At 60.4% G+C, this 15,873-nt stretch overlaps 1 protein-coding gene across 2 annotated transcripts; it reads right to left on the bottom strand.

Annotated features, from left to right (window-relative positions):
• Positions 1 to 377: 377 nt before the first annotated feature.
• On the bottom strand, positions 378 to 13,719 carry RHOBTB2 (Rho related BTB domain containing 2). 2 transcript variants are annotated; one of them, XM_074559025.1, is made up of 10 exons: positions 13,424 to 13,719; positions 7,408 to 7,609; positions 7,138 to 7,241; positions 6,867 to 7,052; positions 5,158 to 6,182; positions 3,278 to 3,396; positions 3,045 to 3,195; positions 2,869 to 2,957; positions 1,451 to 1,556; positions 378 to 1,347 (listed from the first exon to the last, which is right to left on the bottom strand). In XM_074559025.1, exons 1-10 carry the CDS (start codon positions 13,453 to 13,455, stop codon positions 1,109 to 1,111), a joined length of 2,253 nt encoding a protein of 750 aa, XP_074415126.1. In that variant the 5' UTR covers positions 13,456 to 13,719; the 3' UTR covers positions 378 to 1,108. The 2 variants fall into 2 exon arrangements, with proteins under 2 accessions (XP_074415126.1, XP_074415127.1); XM_074559026.1 differs by lacking the exon at positions 13,424 to 13,719 and adding an exon at positions 11,255 to 11,540.
• Between the last annotated feature and the right edge of the window lie 2,154 nt (positions 13,720 to 15,873).

Consider the following 15,873-nt stretch of genomic DNA (forward strand, 5'->3'; position numbering starts at 1 on the left):
CTGCTGCAGCGAGGCTGAGGGCGGCCATGCACAGGGGAGGCTCCAAGGGCCAGAGGAGCAGAGTGGGGTGGGAAGGGACACCTCCAGGAGCATCCCTGGTGCTCCTCCAGCAGCAGCCTCGGCAGGGATGGGCCCCAAGGAGCTTTGCCCATCACAGCTGGGGAGGTTGGCAGCCCTGGCAGCCCTGCAGGTGGGACAGGCAGAGTCAGTCCGATGGAAATCCACCTGGTGCTGCACCAGGGGTGGGTCCTGCCAGGCCTGGCTGTCCCTGCCCGTCCCAGGAGCGCTGCAAGGCGGGGATGGCATCACCCCGGCCTGGCACAGGGGGGTGTGCCTGTCCAGCTGCTCCTCCCACACACACAGGGACCACGCCGGGCTTTTAAAATACCATTTATTACAATGGAGCCTTCCAGGCTAAAATCCCCAGCCCAGGGCTCGGGGTTGGTTTCTGGTGTGGCAGATTGAGGGAGTGGGTTTGGGTTTGGGGTTTTTTTTTGCTTTAAGTTTCTGTCTAAACAAAACTGGAGAGTTAAGAACAGGGAGGAGAGGACTCTGGTCCTCTCCATGCCCTGAATTAGGACAGACCCCACTTGCAGGGGAAATCCTGCAGTGCCTGGAGGCATTTGGGGACCGGGGTCCCCTGCCTTGTGCCTGACCCTGCTGTGAGTCCAGGGGGGTGGCAGGACCCCCACGGTGGCTCCAGGTGGCGAGATGCCATCAGACACCCCAACCACATCCCAGAGCTTCTGGTTCCAAATCAAAGTGGAAGCTGGATGTGTTTCTTCTTTTATCCTCATCTTCTTCCTCCTCATGCTGACGATGCTCCGAAAAACAAAACCGATTTCCAACGGAAATTCCCCATGAGATGAAACCACAGCACAGCCCCGGTGCTGCTGTAGACGCCAGTTCCTGCTGCTGCTGCTGCTGCTGCTCGGGCTGTGCCGCTCCTGCCGCGGGGAGAGCCGGGCAGGGATCCCGCCCTTCCTCCGGCCCAGCGGCCGCCCCTCCGTGCGGGGCCGGTGCTGCTCCTCAGGCGCTGGGGCAGGGCATCCACCCTTCCTCCTCCTCCTCCTCCTCCTCCTCCTGCTCCCCGTCTTCTCCGGGGCTCTCAAACCACAGCCGAGGAGGAGGAGGAGGAGGAGGAAGAGGAGGCTGTGGCTGCCGACGATGAAGGAGAGGAAGAAGGGGAGGAGGAGGCGTTCCAGAAGAGCCAGCGCCTCTTGGGCTGCCGTTTGAGGTGGAGGTAGTCTTCCTTCTCCCGCTCCTTCTTCGCCCGCTGGTAGTGATCCTCCTCCTTCAGGTACCACACCGGCGGCCAGCGGTGCTTCTCGAAGTACTCCTGGTTCTCTGCGGGCACACGGGGGCGTGAGGGCGCTGCTGGCACCTCCCCCTGTGTCACCTCCCCCTGTGTCACCTCCCCCTGTGCCACCTCCCCCCGGCCGGCACTCACCTCCCGACATGGCCTTCATGTCGCGGGGGAACTTGCGGCAGACGTTGTTGTAGTTGGTGCAGATGTGGTGCAGGCACCAGTCGGCCAGCTGGTAGGCGCAGTGGAACTGGGGAGGGATGGGACACCAGCTCAGGGCCACCAGAAGGGCCAGCACCAGGGCTCCACCTCATTGCTCCATGGACAGGCATGGTTGGCCAGCTCCTGGGGCTGCCAGACCACCCCTCTGTGTGTCACCTGGAGCATCCCCAGCACTGTCAGACCCCTCTGTGTGTCACCTGGAACACTCCCAGCCCTGCCAGACCCCTCTGTGTCACCCCAAGCCCTTCCAGACCTCTCTCTGTGTCACCTGGAGCACACCTAGCCCTGCCAGACTTCTCTGTGTGTCACCTGGAGCACCTCCTGCCCTACCACACCCCTCTGTGTGTCATCTCCAGCCCTGCCAGACCCCTCTGTGTCACCTCCTGCCTTGCCAGACCCCTGTGTGTCACCTGGAGCACCTCTTACCCTGCCAGATCCCCCTCTGTGTCACCTTCTGCCCTATCAGACCCCTCTGTGTGTCACCTCTGCCTTTCCAGACCCTTCTGTGTGTCACCTTGAGCACACCCAGCACTGCCAGACCCCTCTCTGTGTCACCTCCTGCCCTTCCAGACCTCTCTGTGTGTCACCTGGAGCACCTTTTACCCTGCCAGATCTCTCTCTGTGTCACCTTCTGCCCTATCAGACCCCTCTGTGTGTCACCTTGAGCACCCCTAGCCCTGCCAGACCCCTCTGTGTGTCACCCCCAGCCTTGCCAGACACCTCTGTGTGTCACCTGGAGCACCACTTGCCCTGCCAGATGCCTCTCTATGTCACCTCCTGCCCTTCCAGACCTGCCAGACCCCTCTGTGTGTCACCTCCTACCCTACCAGATCCCTCTATGTGTCACCCCAAGCCCTGCCAGACCCCTCTGTGTCACCTGGAGCACCCCCAGCACTGACAGACCCCTCTTTGTGTCACCTCCTGCCCTTCCAGACTCCTCTCTGTGTCACGTTGGGCATCCCCAGCCATGCCAGACCACTCTGAGTGTCACCCCAAGCCCTTCCACACCCCTCTGTGTGTCACCTGGAAGACTCCAGCACTGACAGACCCCTATCTGTGTCACCCCCTGTCCTTCCAGACTCCTCTGTGTCACCTCCTGCCCTTCCAGACCCCTCTCTGTGTCACCTTGAGCACCCCTAGCCCTGCCAGAACCCTCTCTGTGTCACCCCAAGCCCTGCCAGACTCCTCTGTGTGTCACCTGGAGCACCCCCAGCCCTGCCAGACCCCTCTCTGTGTCACCCCAAGCCTTTCCAGACCCCTCTGTGTCACCCCAAGCCTTTTCAGACCCCTCTGTGTCACCCTGAGCACCCTCAGCCCTGCAGCCCAGGCCCCTGCCCTACCTGAGCCAGCTCCAGGAACACGAGCACGTCCCCATCGATGTCCACCATCATCTGCGCCGCCTCCATCAGCCCGGTGACCGTGTACTGCTCTGCACAGGGGGGGGGACACACGGGCTCAGGGGGTGGCTGGGACAGGGTGACAGCCACCCTGCCACGCTGCAGCCACCCAGACTGACCTGTGAGAGCCACCAGGTGTGGCAGGCAGAGGCGGTTGGCGAGGATGATGAGCTTCATGTCGTCCAGGTCAGGGCTGGAGCTGAACTGCCCCGTGTACAGGTACTCCAGCACCGCCCGCATGCAGCTCTTGCTGGTGTGAGGGAGTGCCACCTGCCAGACACACGCATTGTCACCTCCTGGCACACGCTGTCACCTCCCCAGCCGTGCCACCCACCCGGGGCGCTCTCCTCACCTCGTTGGTGGAGCTCTCCACGAAGGGGCCGCCGAACATGGCGGCCATCCAGTCGCAGCTGGAGATGAGCAGGGGCTTGTGGGCACTGATAGCACCGTCATCCAGCACGAAGGTGACATCTGGGGACAAGCACAGGGGCGCTGCTGGCACCTGGGGCTCAGCCACCAAACGCCTCACACGAGGGAAGCAGAGGGAAGGGGACAGAGCCTGCCATATCCCTGAAATATCGCTCATTTTTATCCAGCATTCCCTGAAATATCGCTCATTTGTATCCAGCATTCCCTGAAATATCGCTCATTTTTATCCAGTATTCCCTAAAATATCGCTCATTTTTATCCAGTATTCCCTAAAATATTGCTCATTTTTATCCAGCATTCCCTAGAAATTTTCCCTAAAATATCGCTCATTTTTATCCAGCATTCCCTAAAATATTGCTCATTTTTATCCAGCATTCCCTAGAAATTTTTCCCTAAAATATCGCTCATTTTTAAACAGCATTCCCTAAAATATTGCTCATTGTTATCCAGTGTTCCCTATAAATTTTTCCCTAAAATATTGCTCCTTTTTATCCAGCATTCCCTAAAACTTTTTCCCTAAAATATCGCTCATTTTTATCCAGCATTCCATAAAATATCGCTCATTTTTATCCGGCATTCCCTAAGAATTTTTCCCCTAAAATATCGCTCATTTTCATCCAGCATTCCCTAAAATATCACTCATTTTTATCCAACATTCCCTAAAAATTTTTCCCTAAAATTTCATTCATTTTCATCCAGCATTCCCTAAAAATTTCCCCTAAAATATCACTCCTTTTTATCCAGCATTCCCTAAAAATTTTTCCCTAAAATATTTCTCATGTTTACCCAGCATTCCCTAAAAAATTTTCCCTGAAATATTGCTCATTTTTATCCAGTATTCCCCAAAAATTTTTCCCTAAAATATCGCTCATTTTCATCCAGCATTCCCTAAAATATCACTCATTTTTATCCAACATTTCCTAAAAATTTTTCCCTAAAATTTCGCTCATTTTTATCCAGCATTCCCTAAAATATCGCTCATTTTTATCTTGCTCTCCACAGCTTTTCCCAGGGGGCCACCACACATCTGTCCCTACAGGGACAGCCTGACCATATTAGGATCCATCTCCATGAAACAAATCCAGCCAGAGGGAGGTTGGGACATTCACGTCCCCCTGGGATGTCACCTCGTGCTGGTGGCTCGTGGTGCTCACTGCAAAGCTGGGGAAATCCTGCTAAGGGCACTTGCTCCTCATAAATCAGGATGACCCTGTGAAATCTGGGCTGGGAGAGGAAGAAGCGGCTTCTGCAACTCTTCCATAAATAAACAGAGCTGCTGGACCAACTGGGGAGCAGGAAACCCTGGGGAAGGGCTCCACACTCACTTTCTCAGGGGGGAAAAAAGGTGATAAAAATCCCCAAAGTGTGACAAAAACCCTGGGGGAGGCACAGCCACCTCCTCACACACGGAGCAAAGCCACGAGCTCAGGACCAAAAACCCTGGGGGAGGCACAGCCACCTCCTCACACACGGAGCAAAGCCAGGAGCTCCAGACCAAAAACCCTGGGGGAGGCACAGCCACCTCCTCACACACGGAGCAAAGCCACGAGCTCCAGACCAAAAACCCTGGGGAAGGCACAGCCACCCCCTCACACACAGAGCAAAGCCAGGAGCTCAGGACCAAAAACCCTGGGAAAGGCACAGCCACCCCCTCACACACAGAGCAAAGCCACGAGCTCAGGACCAAAAACCCTGGGAAGGCACAGCCACCCCCTCACACACAGAGCAAAGCCACGAGCTCCGAGCCCCCACCCGCCCTGTGAGCCCCCAAAAAGGCCCAGGCTGCTGCTCCCGGGGCCGTACCCGAGAAAGTCCCCTTGGCCAGGCATTCCTTCACGCGGTTGGTCCTCCGGACGTGGAAGGCTTTGGTGATCTCCTGGTTCATGAACGCCTCGTTGTTGAGGATGTTGGCCACCATCATGCGCAGGTCGAACACCTCGAGCAGCTCGGCGATGTGGGCGATGTGCATCAGGTCCCGCTCGTTCTCGTCCAGCTCGCCCGTGTACAGGTACTTCAGCACGGCCCGGAAAGGCCCCGGCTGGATGGACGCATCCATCTTCACCACCACCATCAGCTTGGACTTGTAGGTCAGCGGGTCCTCGGCCATCTCCTCCTGGATGCTGGTGAAGGCCCTGCTCCACGAGGAGAGGTTCCGGCCGCGCCGCAGCCCGCGCTCGCCGTTCTCGTAGCGGTCGCCGCGCAGGATGCCGTCACTGGTGGAGGCTCTAAGGCACGGTTTGCGCTGGCCGGGTCCGGCCTCCTCGGCGCTCTCGCAGATGTCAAAGCTGGCGGCCCTGAGGAGGAAATCCCGCCCGTGGTGCCTCTCCTCCTGGTGCAGCACCCGCTCGGCCGCCGCCGTGACGGCCGCCCCGAAGCCGTGCCCCGCGCCGCTCTGCTGGTCCTCCTCGCTCAGGTCCATGAGGAACAGGTCGTAGAACTTGGAGGAGGAGGTGGAGAGGTAGATCTTGTGTGCGTAGATTTTGATCTTCTCTTGCAGCACCAGGATGACGTCCGCGCACAGGGGGTCCTCCAGGAGGTGGGCCGGACGCTCCTCGTTGTTGGAAGGGGGGTCCGGGACGATGATGATGGGAGGAGGGGGCTTGGGGGGCAGGAAGGGGGCTTGGAGCAGGGGCCGCTGCACGTTGCGCAGGTGGGACTTCCAGAACTGCAGGTGGCGGCGGGAGATGAGGGCGGCACGGATGGCATTGTCAAAGACGTCCTTGACGCCGAACTGGGCCACCACGCTCGTCTCGTAATAAGGGATCCCCAGCTCCTTGGCCACCTCCCTGCCCTTCTCCGGGGGAAGGATCTCGTTAGGTTTGATTGGCCTGAAATAGATAGGAGATAATTAATGAGGAGTGTTGGGGAAGATGGAACAGGAAAGCCTTATAAATATGATCGTCTGGAAAAAGATTGTGAGAATATGGAAACTATAAGTGAGATTGAAATGAAAGCAAGCTTTGAGATCCCTCAGATACTGAACAACTGGAAAACAATGGTGTAGCTGGCTGAAGGTGATCCCCTTTTGATGGAACAACACCCTCTGCTTGCAGACAGCTCCAAGGGTCAGAGCAGACCCTGCAGCTTGGCAGAAGGGCCCAAAGAGGAGATTTTAGGATTTAAAATGTAACACAGTGTGGTAATGTAATGATTCTTATAGGCTGTATATAAATGCTGTAGGATTTGTATCTTGTACTAGATTGGTTAGTGAGAATTAGAATATTCAGCACAGAAGATTTACTGTATTGGAATGGGAACTTCACTCTCTTACCCTTTTTACTCCCTTACTCTCTTAGCCTCTCATCCTCTCTGCCCCTCTCTTCTCTCGGGCCTGCTCTGAGCTGTGCCTGACTGCAATAAACCACACGTCCTCTGCAATAAACCACAAGTCCCAAGCCCTGGCTGCAGAGATCTCTCATCTCTGTCCATCCCAACCGTCCTACCCCCTGACAGAAGAGAGCTCCTGAGATAAGGAGGGCAGGCAGGGAGGTGTCCAGGGCACGGGGTCCCACCTGGCCAGGGGTCGCCGTGCCCGGTTGACGGCCTCCAGGTCGGCGTAGCGCAGGTCGAGCTGGCAGCCCACCAGGATGACGGGGGCGCGGGGGCAGAAGTGTTTGATCTCCGGGTACCACATGGTCTTCACATGGTGCAGGGAGTTGGGGTTGGCGATGGAGAAGCACAAAACCACGACGTCGGACCTGTGAGGGGACAAGGCAGGGGTCAGGGTCCTGTTTGGGGACTCCCTCCCTGCCTGGAGCTGTGCCAGGCTGTGCCCATCCCCACCTGCCGTAGGCAAAGCGCCTGTCCTTGTGGTGGTCACCAAAGGTGTCCCAGAGGCGCAAGGACACGCTGACATCATCTACCACATCCCGGGAGCGCTCCAGCACCTGGGGGAACAGAAACCATCCAGCTCCTCAATCCCTGAGCCTCACAGCAACAACAGCAGGGTGGGCAGACAAACAGAAACCATGGCGGGCAGGCAGCCACAACCCCACCTCCTCGGGGTGCCCATGGGTGTCTGTGAGCCCCCCCAGGCTCCAGGGCAGCCCTCACCTCCTGGCAGACGCGGTACTGGTCGATGGCCCACACCGTGGGCACGTGGGTGGCGAGGAGCTGGTACTGGGTCAAGGTGGCGTTGCAGGCACGGGCACAGATGAGCCGGGTCTTGCCCACCGCGTTGTCCCCGACCACGACGCACTTGATGGTTTCTACGTTTGGCCTCTCATAATCCATGTCAGAATCCATTAATTGGGACCTGCGGGGGGAACGAGGGCTCGGCAAACACAGCCAGGACCAGCCAGGGGTGCCTCTAGAGCAGCACAAAGCAGGAGGATGCTGACACTCCCTGGCAGCTCGGGGAAGCTCTGCAGCAGCTGCCCAGCCCTCCCCAGCTCGCTGTGCCCGCCAGTCCCCTTTAAAATTTCATGTGCTGGTGGCAGTGTGGCTGCTGTGCCACGTCAGACACATGGCCTGCGTTGGATTGCGCCCTCCTCCCTCCCGGCTCATGCCTGTTCATGTGAGATGAAGCTTTTTTTTTCCTCTCCCTTCCTCCTCTTCCTTTTCTCATCTCCAGCATTTGCAAGAGAAGCTTCCAGAGCTGCCTGACTGAGTGCACACACGGGCACAGCCTGGCTCTGCTGTCTGGCAGGGGACACTGACCTGGCCTCCTTTTCCCACCCCATTCCCAAGGGGATATTTGCTCCCAGCTAAGAGCAGCAAGAAGAAACTCCTTAGGTTTTTAGGTTTCCCAGAGGCTCAGAAGCCACAGGGATTGGGAGAGCTCCCAGGAGCTCTCCTGAGAGAGACATCAGTGCTGTGGGTGCTGCAAAGCTGATGAGCAGCACCCAGGTGTGCCCAGGTGTGCCACCCATTCCCTGCTCAAATCAGAGCCTAAATCAGCCAGAATTAACTCATCACAGCAGGAACCTGAGGGTTGATGTGGTTTCCAGGGGGGAATAGCACTGAGGGATAGCAAAAAGGACAAAAAACCCCCACAGCCCAATTTCTCTCAGCTTCCCAAGGCCAGGGATCTCTTCCCCCTTGGGATAACGAGAAGGACAAAAAACCCCCAGATCCCAATTTCTCTGCACTTCCTTCCCAAGGCCAGGAATCTCTTCTCCTTTGGGATATCAAGAAGGACAAAAAAAAACCCCACATCCCAATTTCTCTGAACTTCCCAGGGCCACAGATCTGTTCCCCCTTGGAATAACAAGAAGGACAAAAAACCCCACATCCAAATATCTCTCAACTTCCTAAAGCCACAGATCTCCTTCCCCTTGGGATATCAAGGAGGACAAAAACTCCCGTATCCCAATTTCTCTGAACTTCCCAGGGGCACAGATCTCCTTCCCCTTGGGATAACAAGGACAAAAACCTCAACATCCCAATTTCTCTGAACTTCCCAGGGGCACAGATCTCCTTCCCCTTGGGATAACAAGGACAAAAACCTCAACATCCCAATTTCTCTGCACTTCCCAAGGCCAGGGATCTCTTGCTCCCTCCTGGCAGCGGCCTCCCGAGCTGCTATAATAAACCACCAGCGCAGTGAGCGAAAATACCCGGTAACGATGGCAACTGAGCCCCGCACGTGGGACCACAGCTCCCCGAACCGGCAGCCTGGCAAGGACTTCCCAATGTGAGCAGCGAGCGCCTCCCTCGCTGCGCAGCCTCCCCGGGCACACCTGGGGCAGCTGGAGGCGAAGGCAGGTGGCACAAATCCAGGGCACCTCGGGTGCCAGCGCTGCCACACCGGGCACAACTTCTCTGAGTGGTTGTCGCCGCATTCCGTGCCCCCTCCATCCTTTGGGATGCAGGGGGTTCATCCCGAAGGGCATTGCAAACCAGCACAGCAGGGCAGGTGGGCTCCGTCCCCATCAGCCCCTCAAAATGCATCTCCATCCCTCTCAGCTGGCACCCCCTGTGCCCTGCTCCTCGCAGGGATCAGCTGGGCTCTGTGGGAGCGGAGATCTCCGCGCTGGGGGGGTGTGGGTGCTTGAGGAGCTTTGCTCAGGTTATTTTTAGGCCCAGGCGCGCTCCCGAGTCAGCCGGGCTGGCTGGGATGGAGGGGGAAGGCACAGGAATGACAAGCGCAGCTGGCACTTGGGATGTTTGTCCCTCGTGGGGAGCTCAGCCCACCCCCGGCCCAGCCAGCTCGGGAAGTCTGGTGCCTCATGGGAATTAAGGGCTAAATCCTTGTGGGATCAGTGCCTGCCGTCAGGAGGGGAAGAGGGGGACAGCAGCAGGGATAAAAAGAGAATTCTCAATAAAGCAGAACGTCATTGGGGAGCTCTGCTGGCCCCACAGCGAGGGGGTCACAGCCCCTCACCCACAACACCACCCCAGGAGGGGCTGAGCCTTCTGAAGCCCCCTCCTCACCTTCCCCACCATCACTTTTCTCCTGAGAACAGCTCCAAAATCCACCGCAGAGTAAAAATAACCCGAGATTGGAGTTGCCCCCAAAGGAAAAGCTCTTCCCAGAGGAGCAGGGCTGCTCCAGCCCAAACCCCCCACCCAAACCACGGGCACCCAATTGACACCCACACCCCCCCCAAGGAGAACCCCAAAATTGCTCCTTCCAGGCTCCCAGCCCGCGGTTGCCAAGGCAACTGCACCATCACCCCGGGAGCCGTCGCTTAGCAACCCCCAGGCTCCAAATCCTCCATCCCGCACCCCGCCAGGGGAGGAGAACCCCCAAACCGGGGCCAAACCGCCCCGAAACGGCGGCGATGCCCAAAAATAACGGGGGGCTCGGGGCAGCCGCGGGGTGCGGGAGGAAGCAGCGGAAGCAGCCGGGGCTGTGGAGGCCGCGGCGGGAGGCGGTGCGGGAGGAACGGGGCCCCGAGCGGGGCTGCAGCACGGCCGGGCCCGGGGGATGCGGCGGGCACCGGGGGCACCGCAAAGGGCACGGGGGGCACCGGGAGAGGGTGCGGGAGTTCGGGGAGGGAGCGGGGAGCAGCCGGATTGGGGGTGCGGGGAAATGAGAGGGGGCGAGGGGGTGCTCGGAGCATCTGCGGGGCATCGCAGAGGGGTCGGGGAACACCGGGAGAGGGTGCGGGCATCGCAGAGGGGTCAGGGAACACCGGGAGAGGGTGCGGGCATCGGGAGGGGGCTCGGGAGGGTCCGGAGAGGGTGCGGGCATCGCAGAGGGGTCGGGGAACACCGAGAGCGGGTGCGGGCATTGCAAGGGGGCTCGGGAGGGTCCGGAGAGGGTGCGGGCATTGCAGAGGGGTCGGGGAACACCGAGAGCGGGTGCGGGCATCGCAGAGGGGTCGGGAGGATCTGGAACGGGTGCGGGCATCGCAAGGGGTCTCAGAGGTGTTCCGAGCACCCGAACCGGGGCTGTGGGGCAATGCAAAGGGGACAGGAAGCACCGGGAGAGGGTGCAGGGCATGGAGAGGAGGTCGGGGAGGACCCAGGCCAGGCATCACGAGGAGGTTGGGGGTGCTGGCAGCACCCGCATCGGGGGTGCGGGACACGGCAAGGAGACTGGGGAGGACCTAGGCCGGGGGTGTGGGGCACCGCAAGGAGGCTCGGGAGAGCTCGCAGAGCCCGATCGGGGGTGCGGGGCTTCGCGGGGAGCTTGGGGGTGCTCGGAGCACCTGGATGGGGGCTGCGGGGCACCGCAAGGAGCTTGGGGGTGCAGGGCATTGCGAGGCGGACCGGAAGCACCGAGAGGGCTGCGGGACACGGCGAGGGGGCTGGAGAGCACCGGGAGGGCTGCGGGACACGGCGAGGGGCACTCGAGCCACCCGGACCGGGGTGCGGGGCGCGGCGGAGGGGCCGGGCCCTCGCTGTGCCCAGTCCGGAGCCGGGCCGGGCCGGGCCGGGCCGGGCGGGATGCGCGGAGCGGAGCGGGGCGCGGAGCAGAAGCGGGGGGCGGGGGGGGTTCCCCGGTACTCACACCAACACAGACGAAGCGGCGGCTCCCAGGGGCCGGGGCCGGGCTCGCCCCTCCGGACATGGCCACGGCGCGGCTGGCGCGGCTCGGCTGGGCACGGCTGCGCGGCTCAGGGCCGGGCCCGCGGGGGCCCATGGCGGCGCCTCGGCCGCCCCGAGCTCCGCATCCGCGGCCCGCTGCGCTGCGCGGAGCCCTGCGCGGAGCCGTGCGCGGATCGCGGCCCTGCGCGCACCGCCCTGCGCGCTGCAGTCGCGGCCGCCCCGCCTTTCATTCACAAAAAACAAGCGGCCCCGGCCGGGCCCCGCCCCGAGCCCCCCCCGCGGCCGCGCATTGGCTCACACAGACACGGGGGGGTCCCGGGGGGGGTACGGGCCCATCCTGCCCCCACGGGGACCCTCGGCTTGTCCCTGGCAGGAGGCTCCGCTGTGGCCCCCATCCTGCCCTGGGATCCCCATGCTCCCCCTAAGTCCTGCCCCTGCTTTGACATGTCCCCCCAAATCCGCCTTGAGACCCCGTGATGTCCTCTCACCCTCCCTTGCAGGGGGCTCCGTCAATTCTGCCTTCGGACCCCCCCGTGTCCCATCGTGTCCTCAATTCTCCCTTGCAGGGGACTCCTCTGTGCCCCCCAATCCTGCCTTCCATGCGACCCCATCCTGCCCCTAAACCTCCCTCTCAGGGGGCTCTGTTGTGCCCCCAGTTCTGCCTTGGGACCCCCATCCTGCCCCTAAAACCCTGCCATCCTGGCCCCCAATCCCGCACTCCATGGATCCCTATCCCCCCCTCTGCATGAGACCCCCACCCTGCCCCTGCTCCTCCCTCCTCTGTGACATCCATAGTGGGGGTGACACCCTCACCCCCCCTAAATCTCACCTCCATCCTTCTTCTGCATCCAATCCCCCCCCAGTGCCCCCCAATCCTGATCTGGAGTAAGGGTGCACCCTCTCCTGCATCCCTCCGAGACGTTTCCCTCTCCCCAAATTTCGGGAGGTGCCAGCTCCCAGCTGGGCCATGTGTGGTGCTGCTGATGGAGGAGACCCCTCACAAGCCCCGCAGGCCCCCCGGAGCACCCCCAAACCCTCGCAGGGCTTCTCGCAGAAAGGGGGGTAGGCAAAGCTGCTCCATCCCTGTGTGCCCTCCGAGCACAGGCCACACGCTGCACCCCTGCCTTTTTCCTTATTGCAGTCCCCTCCTCGCCCCCAGGGCATCTCCCCGAAATCTGAACCCTCGGGGCACCAAAAACCTCCGAGTCATCTTTGCAGCGCGGCCGCCGGGAAGGCGCGGGCACGGCTCTGACCCCGCATATCCGCATCATGTGATCGCCGCTTCCATCCCCGCCGGGCCTTTCAGCCGCCTCTTTCTGCCTGCCCATCCCTGCCGAGCCTTTCAGCCTCTCCCTGCCCATCCCCGGGCCTTTCAGCCGCCTCTCCCTGCCCATCCCCGGGCCTTTCAGCCGCCTCTCCCTCCTCATCCCCGGGCCTTTCAGCCGCCTTTCTCTCCCTGCATTTCAGCCGCTTCTCCCTGCCCATCCCTGAGCTTTTCAGCCGCCTCTCCCTGCCCATCCCCGAGCCTTTCAGCCGCCTCTCCCTCCTCATCACCGGGCCTTTCAACCGCCTTTCTCTCCCTGCATTTCAGCCGCTTCTCCCTGCCCATCTCTGAGCCTTTCAGCCGCCTCTTTCTCCCTGCCCATCCCCTGGCTTTTCAGCCGCCTCTTTCTCCCCATCCCAGAGCCTTTCAGCCTTTCTCTCTCTCTCCCCATCCCCGAGCCTTTCAGCCTTTCTCTCTCTGCCCATCCCCGGGCCTTTCAGCCTTTCTCTCTCTGCCCATCCTCGGGCCTTTCAGCCTTTCACTCCCTGCCCATCCCCGAACCTTTCAGCCTTTCTCTCTCTCCCCATCCCCGAACCTTTCAGCCTTTCACTCCCTGCCCATCCCCGAGCCTTTCAGCCTTTCTCTCTCTCCCCATCCCCGGGCCTTTCAGCCTTTCACTCCCTGCCCATCCCCGGGCCTTTCAGCCGCCTCTCCCTGCCCATCCCCGCGCTAGGCTCGGCCCCCTGCCTGCTCTGATCGCTGATCTCGGATCAGGCCCCGGCACTGATGCGGCGCCGCAGCGCTGGCCCGGCTCGGCACAGCACGGCCCGGCCCGGCACGGCTCCCCCAGCCCGGCCCCAGCCTCACCGAACTCGCAGCACGGGGATCTGTCTCTCCATAGCAGAAGGAGATGGAGCCGCTAATGTGGGGAGGGGAAAGCCCTTTTTGGGTTTGGAGGCAGCTCCCGGAATTCCTATGGAATCGCTTCCCCGGGAGCTGCGGCAGCCGAGCCGCAGAGCCTGGAGATTTCTGCTCCTTGGAGTGGGTCACGGGGAAGGAACACGTAAAGCTTGTTTGCCAGCCGCATGATTTGGCTTATTTGCTCTCTTGTAGCAGGTGCTTAATTGTGGCAGAAAGGGTTCCCGGCAGCTTTCTGGGCAGCCAAATTCCCGCCTGCCCCTCTGGCAGCCAGGCAAAACAAAAGCGCGATTGTCACCCGCGGGCGGAACGCTCCGGCTGCTGCCGAGCTCCACGGGCCTCGCTCCTTCCCGGGAGAAAAGGTTACCGAGGCACCGAGGAGGGCACGGCCGGCGAAAGGACCGACACAGCCCCTCTCCTGCCAGGGAGGAGGACAACGAGTCTCAGCTGACTGTTCCCCAGCTGCGGCACGGCTTGGCATGGCATGGCATGGCATGGAATGGCACAGCGTGGCACAGCTGCCAGTGCCATCCCCCTCCCTCAGCACTGTGATCCCCTCCAGGGCTGTGATTAAAAGGCCTTTTGCTTCCCGCTCCCATCCCTCCAATTTCACAGAATCACAGAATTTCTAGGTTGGAAGAGACGTTTAAGATCATCGAGTCCAACCCATGTTCTAATACCTCAACTAGATCATGGCACCAAGCGCCACATCCAGTCTTTTTTTAAACACATGGAGGGATGGTGACTCCACCACCTCCCTGGGTGGATGATTCCAGTATTTGACCGCTCTTTCTGTGAAAAACTTCCTCCTTAATTCTAGCCTGTATCTCCCTTGGTGCAGCTGGAGACTGTGTCCTCAGTTTAAGCCTCTTGAACCTGTCCCCAAGGAATTCCATCTGTCCAGCTCCATGATCCTGCTCTGGGGGTCACACCAAGCCCCCTTTCTACCCCACAGCATCCTCCCTCCTCCTCCTCCACAGCCAGCAATGAAGAAGCTCTCAGGATACCCAAGATATGAGTGGACATTGCTCCAGCCCCAGTAAAATTTATGACATTCCAGTTTAAAGCCAGGGGCATTTCCACCCCTCCCAGGTGCTGCCATGACCCTGCCCAGCCTCACTGGGGACAGGATTGAGCAATCCAAACCCAAACCAAATTTTCCATATGCTCCTTGGATGCTCTGCAACCTCTACAGCTTTCCTGGCTCTGCCCCCCCAAATCCAGCATTGTTCACCTTGCAAGGGGCTGCAAGGCTGGCACAGACCAAGGCAATGCATCCCTCACTGGACAAAGCGGATTTAGGACGTGGGGACACCCCAAAAACCCCAAACCACACATTCCCAAAGCCCCCAGCGCCAGCACCCTGCCTTTTTGCCTTTTCTCTGCCGTTTTCCAGCTCATCCACGGGGAACGGAGGCGTTGCTGTGGCGTGGGTGGGATGGGAGCAAAGAGCAAAGTCCCCGGAGAAAGTGACCGGGGGAGAAGCGCCAGGAGCAGGGGCGGGAGGAGGCAGCAGCAGCAGATACTTACAGGCTGTGAGCCATGGCTGTCATCTTCCCAGCAGGGCTGCCCTTCCCCGGGCTTTCCATCGCTTTCTCTTGGCAGGCTCTGCAGGGAGAGGGCACAGGGATTCCCTGAGATCACCCCAAATACGGGCTCGCATCCCAAAGCCACCCCCTCCCCGCTCGGTGCCACCTCCCCGCCCTGGGGGCAGAAGGGATTTGGGAAGGCGAGGTCTGGGCTGGCCAAGCAGCGTCCTGGTGTGGGACACAGCTGTCCCTGGTCACCCCATTGTCCCCATGTCTCGGTGCCAGCTCTGCCCTCCTCGTGCCACCCTACAAAACATGGAATACACACAGAGGTTCCACAGTGACACCTCCCCTCAGCCCCAGCGGGGCTCTCCCAGCTCCCATTCCCTCTCCAAGCTCCTCACCCTTGGCCTAAGAGCCTTCCCTGTGGGTCTGAGCTCCCTGGGCAGTGCCTGGCACAGCCACCGAGTGCCCTGGCATGGTGGCTGTGGCCAAGGCTCTGGAGCGAGGCAGGGCAAGGGGCTGTCCCTCCTTCCCCGTCACTGCACCCTGCACACGTCAGGGGCAGAGTCCAGCCTGGGATTTGCTCCTGGCAGAGCCAGCAGAGCGCTGGCTCCTGGCAGGGAGTGGGCTCCAGGCTCCCACCATGTGCTGGATCCATCCATGGATTCACCAGGGGGAGCAGCAAGGGTCACTCCTCTGTTTTGCTTCTCTAAAATCCCAAATGCTGCAGTTTGGCTGCCTGGATGTGGCTGTGAGGGGTCTCCTTGCTCAGGACAGCTGCTCCAAACACCCCATGGCCCATCAGCAGCCAGGGAGGGAGGTGGCAGCTCCGAAAAAATGGAATTTACAGGCTCAGCATCCAACTGG

The sequence above is a fragment of the Zonotrichia albicollis genome, chromosome 26 (assembly GCF_047830755.1).
Source record: "Zonotrichia albicollis isolate bZonAlb1 chromosome 26, bZonAlb1.hap1, whole genome shotgun sequence".
Taxonomy (NCBI): Eukaryota; Metazoa; Chordata; class Aves; order Passeriformes; family Passerellidae; genus Zonotrichia; species Zonotrichia albicollis.